Consider the following 11,520-nt stretch of genomic DNA (forward strand, 5'->3'; position numbering starts at 1 on the left):
GTAACGGACCCTGCCGTGTTATCTATGATTACTATACGCCTTACATTCATAATTTCAGCCGGAGGGAGGTGCTGAGGAAGAGCAGAGTGGCGAGTGAGAGCTGTCTTCTTCCCTTTACAAGCTTCAAAAATGTATTTATCGTGTGATTTTATAAAGTTTCATATTATATATTTTACTCAAATCCACGTTTATTTTGAAATTAGCCCTTGTGACTTCCGACTGATTTCGATAGAGCGGGTCACATATGGTCAAGAACCAGGGTCACCTGATGAAACGTGAACAGCGCCACCTGATGGTTGTAAGCACACTTGTTTAGAGTTAAAAAACCTTTAATGTAGTACCTTCATCTCATAACACACGCGGCCCTTGGTGATGCCGTGTGAGGCTCGTGCTCCGGCCCACAGGTAAGCAAAGCCTTCGATGGTCAGAGGGTAACCACTGTAGCGATCTCTGGACACTTTGAAATGCAGGTCACAGTTGTCTGAAAAGAGCAGAATTTTTTTTTGGGTCCATTAGTACAGATCCAACACATGCCTGCAAAACATTCAGCGACATTGTCTGAAAAGGTTTTAAGAAAGTAGATAATGTGTCATTTGTTACAGTAAAAGCACTTGTATGATCAAATCAGTGCCTCTTCATTAGGGTTGCAAAGGGGCGGAAAGTTTCCATGGGAAGTTAAGCTGGGGAATTTTGGAAATATTCGACACAAAAAACATGACATTTCAACAGATCTTTTTTTTTAAAGTAGAACAGAACAAGTTTTAATTATTTTATTGAACAATTATTTGTTTCATTGAAGAACGAAAACAGGAATGTTGGGTTAAACAATACGTCATCTGTGTCTATATGATGGAGGAATGCACAGTGCCTGTAGGGTGTGTGGTCTCAATAGCCATGCAGTAAGCAGTGTTTGGGTGACATGCTGTTTGATACCCATGGTACCTGTCACTGTAAATAGAGTTTGTAAACTGTACCCTGTACATTATGTTGTATGTCATCCTTATTGTTGTTCTGTTGTTTTTATGTTACATGTATAACTAATGTCCTGCAGGTCACCCTTGAAAAAGAGATCTTTTGATCTCAAGGGGCTTTCACCTTGTTAAATAAAGACTACAAACAAGTGTGCTATGGCATGGGTATTCAAGTGTACTTTAAATGGCATCTGTTTGTTTTAGTCAAGATTATGCAAAAATATACTTTCCCCAACTATGTTTAAGTTCCCTATGAAGAGCCAACCTTTAATTTTGAAAATACCCAGTTTATTCCCATAAGTTTCCATCTTAGAAAATTCCCGGAATTTTGCAACCCTAATCCTCATAATCCATTTTTCAGGAGACTCCTTAGTGTTTGGTATATACCAACTTTGAAAAAAAAGTCATATATAAAATCATTTAAAAAAAAAACCACCTAAAATAATAATAAAAAAAACATTATAAGTAGCCAGGAGAAGGTGAGTTTTGATTTGATTTATACAGAAAAATATATTTAAAAAGCTACTTTTTGGGTGATCAACTCTCAATAGTGTGCTATAATATTCCAACTCATGACAAGCAGCACTGCAGACCTTGGGTTAATGCAAATATTACTATTATATGGAACATTACATACTGAATGGCCTTGACTACATTTCTCAAAAGTTATCATTGTTATCACTGTGAAGAGATGTGCATTATCCTCTTACTCACACGTATCAATTGTAACCAGAGTGTCGTCTATATTCTCCTCTTCGTCTTCCGCAGGGGGCTGGGGTGTGCGGGATCTGTACAATATCAGGAGAGTATGACGTTGACGGACACTTTCAACCACAACATTCCCACCCACACCAATCAACTGCTGGTTTAATAACATAGTGTTGGTGTGAGCATACCTCTTTTCCTCACGATGCTCGTAGTAGTTGTAGCCCCGGCTCTCCTCGTGCGGTCTCTTGCGACTGTTGTTTCCGGCTTTATCAGATTCCACTTTGATTTGCTCTCCCTGAACGGCTCCGTCCTGATGCTCTGTCCTCTGACTTTCCTGCTCTGTGTTCCCAGCAGCCTCGGGTTCATCTTCCATCTTCACTTCGACTTCTGAAATAATACATGAACAGTGAACTAGAGTCAGTATTACAAATGTACCACTAATATTAGTTAAGATAACAGCTTTGCAATAAACCATATTTGGAGATGTTTTAAAGATATGCTTACATTCTGTTTCCCTGGTGCCTGTAACTTAGGCCGAACTAAACACTTGTGCTAACTATGTTTTAATGTGGTCAGTGCCCCAAACTATTAATAAAAAGGAGCTACAGCATTCCATTGAAATACGACATTTTGACTCATCCCCTTTCATATTCCATATCAGTTCTTGCCCATAACTAGGGCAAAATCACATTACAACACATCATTCATTATCATGTAGGTGATGGAAAATCACCTGGTTTGTTCTCCACTTTCTCCTCTGGCTCGGCCACAGGCTTGGCTTCTTCCTCAGGCACCGCGTCAGATTTGTGTAACTCGACATCTGCTGTGAAGTCAGGCATGCTGACAGGAGTCTGAAGTCGGCTGGCTTTCAAAAGGCTCGCCTTCTGCCTCTTCATCTTCGTAGTAACCACCTGAATCCCGACCCTCATCTTCTTCTTGGGGGGCCCCAGCTTCGCCTTCAACATCCCCATCACTGTCTCCTTCGGCGTCTGCTACAACATCACCAACCCCTTTGGCCTCTGCTACAACATCGCCATCCCCTTCGGCATTTGCTACAACATCGCCATCCTCTTCGGCGCCTGCTACAACATCGCCATCCTCTTTGGTGTCTGCTACAACATCGGCGGCCCCTTCACTGTCGACTTCACCTTCAACATCATCATCATCATCATCCCCACCCTCATCGACATCACCAGAGTCCTCAGCTCCATCTTCATCTACATTAAAAATGAACATTCAAAATCATCAAGCTCATAAGAACAGAAAAATAAAGCACTTTGATGGAAATTGCATATTCATCTACTTCACATATGACAGTTTAATTAATATAATGATCTGGGCATTATAGTGCTGCACCATTAATCCACATTTTATTGAAAACGACAATACGTAAGCATGGAGTATTCAAATTGCAGAATAACTATATCTGTTAAAGGCGTAAAAAACGTATTCTATACACATAATACAAACGTTTTCAATAATAAATGAGAATAATTCAACTTTTTTTCTTATCACTCCTATGCCGTAACTGAGACATCCGTTTTTTTTGGTTGTTGTTATTGTTATATATTTTTTCTCAAATCGTGCAGCACTAGTGCATAACACTGCACTTTACTTTCGTGCACTTCTGGTGAAATTCTAAAATGCATTTCGTTGCCTTGGTAACTGTACATTGTCAATTAAAAAGTTCAATCTAATTTTTAATCAAAGTCTGATGGAACAGAACATTTATTTTTTAAATAAACAGCATGCATGGGGCTTACCTTGTTGCTCTGGGACATCCTCTCCATCTTCGTTGTCCTGGTACTCCTGGCCGAAGTTCTCTTCCTGCTCCCCCGGCTCGGAGGCCTCAAGAGCGGCTTTTAGCCTCTCCACCAGATCAGCCTTCAGGCCTTTGCTGTCCAGGCCGCGGCGCTGGAGCTCCTTTTTCAGTTCGTTGACTTTCAGTTTCTTCACGTCGAAACTCATTGTGTCAGATGTGTGTTTCCTTTATTAGTTTACTAACAAAAACAGACAGTAAAACAAGCTGAAGTAACGCTAGAGCTTACAACACCGTTTACAACTTTCAAATCAATATATGATGGCGGCACTGTGTCTGAGCCAAACAGGCTACATTAGCAGGTTAGCTAGGCTAGCAGATATGGATATATACAGACCCATTGTACCTGGTTTAAAAATATCTATAAACCATTAAGTAATTTAAGCTTTACTACCCTTACCTTTATAGGTATATGAAAAGTAAACATATTACTGCAGCATTCGATTCAAGTTATCGCTACGTGGCTAATGTTGGTAACCTTCTTAGCCTAGCGCTAACGCACCGACAACCGATGCAAGACAAGCAATGTTTAATACAACTTAAAAACTATGCAAGTTGCACGCGTTTTTCTATTTTGAATGCAAGTAAGGTGGTCCATGCATAGTTTTCCCACTTTATAATATGGTTGTAATGCAAAAATAATATAAAAATAAGGTTGAGGCCTACCTGGTCTCATGCGAGTTGCGCGGGTCAGTTGTGATACCAGATGGAGTGTCGCTGCTGCCCTCTATGGGGCGGAAACCAGACCGAAACCAACCACCGGAAGTAAACAAGACCTGCGCATATTCAAAGGTTAATTCTTCTACTATTTAACCTACGAGGTGCCCACGTTGTGCTTGCTAAATAAAACTTTGTTAAAGTGAGTTGAAGTTAAACAGCCAAAATAAAAGGGGAAGCCAACATATCAGACTAGTTTGTGTGTTTGTTCTCGTCTAACACTTGGAACACTCCAAAGTAGGAAGTGAGGCGGTGTTTACATGCGAACAAATTATGGGTAGTGTAGTTTCAAAACCTCCCCGCCGTTATCTCTTCGGCCTACAGCTGAGGTCCAATACATTCGCAGTTTACGATAGGCGCGTTCACACCGGAATACTTTCCCCTGTACTTTTCCCCTTTTAGTTACGTTAGTACCCCTTATGTCGCGTTCACACCAAAAGGGTCATTCTACAGAAAAGGTGGAATCTGGGTGATACAAATCTGCTGAAATATATTCCTTCTAAACACATCTAAAAACCTGTTGAATAGCAATAACTAACTCTTAACTAGATGAATCCACAACAAGTAGAGCTTAAAGTATTTTTTATAATTTTTATTATTTGTATACATTATACAATGCTTATTTACATAGGAACGTCACTGGTGTTACGTGTTACCAAGAAGAAGAGTAACACCAGTGACAGTAACACTAGTGACAATTTGGAGAAAACACTACCATTTTAACAAAATGGCTGCAATGTGTCAGACCAAATGTGGTTTCAGTCAATATCAAAATCGTTTAACTCTTCAATACAATACATTTTCCCATTCAAATGTTCACCCTTAGGGCTATGCAATGAGTAACACTAAGGACAGACTTGAAAGACGCACGTACAATTTGAAAAGATAAAATGACACCTTTAACAAACAAAGTAAGAAGTATCTGACTTTACTTATGTCTTTGTCCACTGCACTGCCTCAAATGATCTCTTGTTACAGGAAGCACTTCAGAGACAGTACATTATTTCAAAAATAAAAGCGTTTTGTGTAGCAGTAACACCAATGACGTAATTTTGAGTGACTGACATTTATTGGATATTATTACTAATAATTTGCGTTTTTTGTTACCATTTCAGTGTTATAATCAATGTATGTAATGTCATGTAAATATGAATGAGATTTATTTATTGAAAACACATTTTTTTAAATGAAAACTATAGGCTCCACCATGTATGATCAAAGTGACAAGGCAGTTCCTTGAACTTGGCATTATAAATAAATAGCAATTTATGTATAAAACCATTTTTCAATTTNAACTTGGCATTCTAAATAAATAGCAATTTATGTATAAAACAATTTTTTTATTTAGTACCATTGCAAAGACAATCTCTATTTATTCAACATATATAATGAATGTGAGTATTAGATCAACGTCATGTATTTTGGTGTCTGCAAAAGTAAGTACTTCCACTTTTTCTGTAGAATGACCCAAAAAGAGTATTTAGTGCCGGGAATTTTTACCCCCATTTTTAGTGCCTGCTGAGAGCAGGTACTCTCCTGGGGGAAAAAAAGCTTAACTTGAGTATTTTTATATTTTGCCACACTCCAGTTCTATGCCCCTTCATTGAGAAACAATGTGCTTTTCACTCTACCAGTTTTAAGACTTATTTTGTAAAGGTTGTAACTGTTTAAATACAGTTGGCCTATATCTCAGGATTTCCCTCAAGAGAGGATAAAACACAAAATGTGTCCCAAAAAAAAGCATACTAAGTATGCATTAATGCTAAAGAACAAAAGAAAAGAACAAAAACTAATCTCTCATTCAATATTCACAGAAAATGCATACAAATTGCTTGTTCAACACACACTCCCTGCTGTGATTCCCTGTCTGGGTTGACTGTAGTTTATCTTTTGTGAATTATCAGTAAAATCTCACTTTACCTTAGTCAGGGGTCGTCAGTTTACTTAAATATATTACAAAAAGACTACCCAAGGAAAAAGGTTTGGAACCACTGGATTTTGGACAGAAATATATTGGTTATTTAGTTTGATGTATACAAAAAACTGTTCCAAGATTGTAAAATGTGGGGATTTGCTGGTTTAAAAAAAAAAAAAGTATGTTTATTTAATGATTGAGAGGTTTGATGGTTGGTTGGACAAACAAGCAGTTTTGTCTAGACTTTTAGTAATGTGATTGCATAAGTCACTATTTTCTGAATTTATACAAGCCTAGTTAATTGAGAAAAAGCTAGTCAGCTCAGATGCCGCATTAAAGGTCCCATGTCATGGCCATTTCTAAAATAGATTTATACTGTGCAATTTTCCAAAATCACATTGGTTTCTCATACAGCATCTCTGTATAGTATGTGTATTCACTCTGTCCTACACGGCTGTTGGAGCGCCCTTGCCCCCCCCCCCCTCCCTATGAGCCCAGTGGCCGTCTGCGAGACAGCGAAACACAGCGAAACCCAGCCCGAACACACACACCCGCACCCTGGCTGGGAGTTTGTGTGTGTGCTCACACACCGACACACAGCCTCGCCACGTCCCGCCGTCTCAGGGAGGAGAAATCGGCGGAGCGCCAGCTGAAAAAAGATTGAGTGTGTGAGGAAGTCCGAGGATTGGTCCATTTCGGTATGGGCACGTCACTGTGCCCAGGAAGAAAACAATGGAAAAAGAGAAATCCCCAACGAGGCGTTCTGGGGCAGCGACAGGTCTTTTCTGTGTTAGAGTTTTACTCGCTACAGGGTGTACTTTGAGGGTTTGTGACTTTGAAGACCTGACATGCATAAAAAGCTACATAACACACAAGGGGACGGGTAATAACCGGAAAAGCATGACATGGGACCTTTAACTAAAAATGAATATTATATATGTGATATTATTTTTTACAAAAATGTCTTCAGAAATTTCAATAGTATAGTCACAGAACATTTTCTGCATTTTACTTCGATTACCATATGTAATGTACATGTTCCTGATAATTGGGTTTTCAATGGAGGACCTTTACATCAAAGGTCCTCCACCATAGTTTTTTTTAAACAATGTGTTACTAGTACTTAATTAAAGGTTTCCAATTATTCTGCTTGTGCAAAAGCGACAAAAACTCTCATCAGACAGGGAACCATTTTATTTTACACCGTCCTTTTACAGTGTTCATCACATCCAATACATGAACCATGATATGGATTTATAGCGTAAATACAACACCACATGTTCATGAACCTGAACAGGCACCCTTCTCAATGAAATCCCGATATTGGCCCAATATATATTTTTTGGTTTTTGTCCTTCAATCAAGTGCACAAAATGCCAAATAATCCCACAATTGAAGCACCAAATGGAGCATGAAAATGATTAAGGTCATTGAAATACTGGAATTCAGAGGAAAGGGATTTGCTGGAGCTGCTTTAAAATATATTACATTTCAAGGATGCCATCACAATTTATTGTCAATGTTTATTTACAACTTAATAATGAACATGCACGATCAACCACAGGAATACACTATGAATATCATAGCAATCTCCTTTTACAGCTCGAGCACCCACATCCACAGCACTCTGATTTGTATCCACCCTTTCCACCCATGGGCATATCAAGCTGTACACATGGCAGGACTATGTTTGTGCACTATGTTGGGTCATGTCACATACTGTAGCATATAACCCATTGAATCACTTCTGGTTGGGAAGAGGTAATGACACAAGTTGTCTATTCATCTCTCTGAGCCGAGCGTCGAGAGTCTCTGTGGTCATAGCGAGCTCTGCTATCTGAGTCTGTAGGCTGATGATGGTTTCGTTCTGCTCCTCTTCTTTGTGGCGGGAGTTGGCGGCCTGCCTGCTGTACTCCAGCACCATGCAGCCAGTCCCGATGATGAAGATGATCCCCTCACCCAGCAGCTCCGCGCCCAGCTCTGCAGCCAGCTCCTCGTTCAGAGGCTTAATGGTGGCCCCCCGAAAACCCATGATCCGCATCTTCGTTCTCATCTCGATCCAGTGGTAAACTGCGAAGAGCAGATGCAGTTCCAGTGTGTTAGACTTTCAGTATTTATATTTTTAATGATGTAGCTCACATTTACACTTATTCTTCAAATTATCTCAAAATAACAGTTTAAACCGATTTTTTATACCAAAACCTCGCACCATGTACACTTTCTTCCGGGCAGCTATTGGCCTTATTCAAGATTCAAAGGGTGTCATATGCACAATCGATACAGTGTAGTTTGACAATACAAATCTAACGTACCAGGGTCCTTGAACAGTCACACGTACTAAAGACATTAAGTCAAAAATAGTGCAAGAGAATGTTGCAAGTGACACAATGTGAAGTAAATGCAGAACTAGGTCAACTATATACATGTAAAATAGAATCTACTGATGTAATATATAAATATGTGGACTGTTAACAGATGTGTATTAAAGTGTTTCATCAATAAGGCCCAGGACCCCCACTGACTCTTTAACTTCATATGAATGCACATCATGTAAGAACTCCTTGTTAAGAGCTGCACAATTAATCACATTATTATTGAAATATGGACAAGTATCCATGTTCATACTGTAAACCTTGCACATCTCTGTTTATTTGCAAATTCATCTACCTCTTTTGAAAAAGTGCACAGCTCTTTTCCTACAATTCGGATACAATGCCATATTCTAGTTTTGATACTTAGTTTATGTAAACACCCTTATACAGCAATGCTAATTTATTTTATGTGTAAACATGCACTGAAATAAACCTATTTCTGAATAAATAATAAGAGGGATATAACATAAAAATAGACAGAAAACAATAGATCAAAGTCATTCAACACAAAAATGACCAGATAAAGTGACAGGAGTGTTGATGCAAAAAATATCAACATAATATCGTAGTATAAAAGGGTAAATTATGATATAGTATGGGCTATGAGATAAAGTAAAAGGTTAAATGCAGTAACATAGTATAACAATATCAGGTGTGGCATATACATAAGACAAAAGAATATAAAATAAAATCATCATCAGTTGTCAAGTCTATGTTATGGTCCATTTAAACAATATTTAAAACTTCACTGAGCCCTCTGTCTTTTATGACCAATTACATATTTCTATGAATGAACAAATCCAATGTTGCTCGATGTCATTCCTTAAAAATTAGCTCTGTGACACATTTTTTGTTTGGTTTCTATTTCTTTCGTTTTGATTGTATGTTTTAAAAATGAATTGAAAGCAATGTATCTAAACATGCCCAAACGAATAAACACAGGTGTGTCTAAACAACACAACACAGTGGCTACTTTGAATCTTTTCATTTTTTGAACAGGACGTTTAGCAAAATCCTTTCACTGTCATTTAGCGAAAGCTTCATGCAACATTTCAATGACACACAAGACCCGCCCTCTTCGACCTTGGCGTGCTTCTATTGGTCGAGCCGATAAGCGGTCTTGAAAAGCTACAATCTCATTGGTCGTCGCAGCCTCCTCGCTTTAAACCTCGTCCGGGTGTCTGACACTGCAATGTAGCGGTCATTGGTAGCCGTTAGCTCGGTTACTCACTCTGTGCCGGGGGCAGACAGATGTAATTCTTAAAGAACTCGCTTCTCCGGGCTCCGGCCTTTATTCGGTTCGCTATAGGCTTGCTCAACTGCCTCACTCCGAGGTAGAGGAGCTTGGCAATAGGGAAGGCACCGACAACCATCTTGGCGGAAACACTTGACCAGCGTAGGGCGGGGCACGTAGAGATGACGCGGTGACGTTATATGATTGACAGCCACAAACCCAACCACGTGTTTATGACGTCCCTACAACAACTAGTCCCTACAACATACCCCTACACACTACCCCTCCGTTTACGCGTTCGCGCGGAAGGTCCGCCACACACAAATGCTGTTCGCAACGAGTGTGAAGCGGTGTGAAGGGGGAGTGGACCAGCGCCATATAGAGAGAATATGTATAATATATATATATATATATATATAATAATAATAATAATAATAGAATATATGCTTCTATCTATATGGCGCTGGAGTGGACTATCAAGCCATCAAACAGCGAGTCTGCAGCGGTGCTGACTTGAGGACAGTTGTCTCCATAGATGTCTCCATATCTATGGATGGCCCAATCCCAAACCACTCCCTCGACCCTACCTCTCCGTGACGGAGTGAACTCCGTCTGTAGCCACACTCGCAGCTCAACGAGGCTCCCTCCTGTCAGATGGAGGGAGTGAATACAGCAGCAAGCTTTGGGACGGACTCCCCTTTCTCCAGCAGAAACAGGAAATGCCGTAACTGTATGTAACAACGGTTTCAAATCAGCATCTCTTAGACAAAAAGTTTAAATTAATAACTCAAATATAACTCCAAACATCTTTCATTGTGTTTCAAAGCTCTTTTAGTTTTAAACCTGATGTTTATAAGCTTATTAGTTTTTCCAACGGTCTGTAAATATACACAACTTTATAATAAAATGCACACATTTACCTTTTTCTAGACTAGACACAGGTATGATCCGGTCTCACCGGAAGTTGATTTGTCTGCGCCATCTTGAGTACCGGCTCTTATTTCTGCCGGAGGACCGAGGATTGAGGAGCGAGGAGCGATAATGGAGGAGCGATAATCGAGGAACCACCACTCCATCCTCCGATGAAATCCTCAGATACTCGCCCCGCCCCCTTACTGTGTATCGCTCACTGATTGGACGATGCAGTGCATGCACTGATCTCATGCTTCTTGTTCTTGACATGAGAGCAGTATCCCAGCGGAGTGAAGAAAATAAATGAAACTCACGAGAGTCACTCCTCAGTTTAAACTGTGTTTTGTTTCAATTCATGTATCATTTAGTTACAAATATGTGATATATCTGAACAACAAAGTAGTCAAAAATCATTTTATTCATTTATTGGAAACATTTTCATGATCGCTTTTTTCGTTTTATATTTTCATTTACTGTCATTTCCATTCAGTCAGTCATTAAGTGCTATTAAAATGTTAATGTGCTACATATCCACACAAACAAAGAAAGTGTACAATCCAATGAATGTTAATCTAACTGGGTTGTGATATCTTTTTCTTCTCTCAATTATTTTATTTCTATTGTGCACTCTAATGAATATTAATCAAACTATTGTTCGTTTATACATTTTAAGAATGGCGTTTATCTTTTTTGAGAATGAGTTCTTATTTGATTTTATTTATTGGGGTCTACACAGATGATACAAATGTTTGTGTCAGTAAATGTGTGGCAGGGGTGTTTGTGAAAATAACGGGGACAGAGCTGCTGTCAGACGAACAGCTGTGCGGCGTCATCACAAACGGACGTCGCTTCACGTGACGCTCCGGAGGAAA

At 39.4% G+C, this 11,520-nt stretch overlaps 2 protein-coding genes across 2 annotated transcripts; both read right to left on the minus strand.

Moving 5' to 3' along the window:
* Nucleotides 1-2,418: 2,418 nt before the first annotated feature.
* LOC104960644 (heterogeneous nuclear ribonucleoprotein U-like) lies at nt 2,419-4,268 on the minus strand. The gene is made up of 3 exons (XM_010788734.1): nt 4,165-4,268; nt 3,443-3,679; nt 2,419-2,896 (listed from the first exon to the last, which is right to left on the minus strand). Exons 2-3 carry the CDS (start codon nt 3,645-3,647, stop codon nt 2,511-2,513), a joined length of 591 nt encoding a protein of 196 aa, XP_010787036.1. The 5' UTR covers nt 3,648-3,679; nt 4,165-4,268; the 3' UTR covers nt 2,419-2,510.
* A 3,033-nt stretch (nt 4,269-7,301) lies between these two features.
* Nucleotides 7,302-9,961, minus strand: opa3 (outer mitochondrial membrane lipid metabolism regulator OPA3). Its single transcript, XM_010788735.1, has 2 exons — nt 9,734-9,961; nt 7,302-8,200 (listed from the first exon to the last, which is right to left on the minus strand). The coding sequence occupies exons 1-2, from the start codon at nt 9,873-9,875 to the stop codon at nt 7,872-7,874; spliced, it is 471 nt and encodes a 156-aa protein (XP_010787037.1). The 5' UTR covers nt 9,876-9,961; the 3' UTR covers nt 7,302-7,871.
* Nucleotides 9,962-11,520: the final 1,559 nt, after the last annotated feature.

The sequence above is a fragment of the Notothenia coriiceps genome, unplaced genomic scaffold, assembly GCF_000735185.1.
Source record: "Notothenia coriiceps isolate Sejong01 unplaced genomic scaffold, NC01 NC01_scaffold00032118, whole genome shotgun sequence".
Taxonomy (NCBI): Eukaryota; Metazoa; Chordata; class Actinopteri; order Perciformes; family Nototheniidae; genus Notothenia; species Notothenia coriiceps.

What these genes read in the sequence shown, in the direction of transcription:
- LOC104960644 (XM_010788734.1), bottom strand. Translation starts at nt 3,647, where the DNA reads ATGAGTTTCGACGTGAAGAAACTGAAAGTCAACGAACTGAAAAAGGAG. An exon ending in GGATGTCCCAGAGCAACAAG is followed by an intron (nt 2,897 to 3,442) that starts GTAAGCCCCATG and finishes TTTTTAATGTAG; the next exon opens with ATGAAGATGGAGCTGAGGAC.
- opa3 (XM_010788735.1), bottom strand. Translation starts at nt 9,875, where the DNA reads ATGGTTGTCGGTGCCTTCCCTATTGCCAAGCTCCTCTACCTCGGAGTG. An exon ending in CTGTCTGCCCCCGGCACAGA is followed by an intron (nt 8,201 to 9,733) that starts GTGAGTAACCGA and finishes TGCTCTTCGCAG; the next exon opens with TTTACCACTGGATCGAGATG.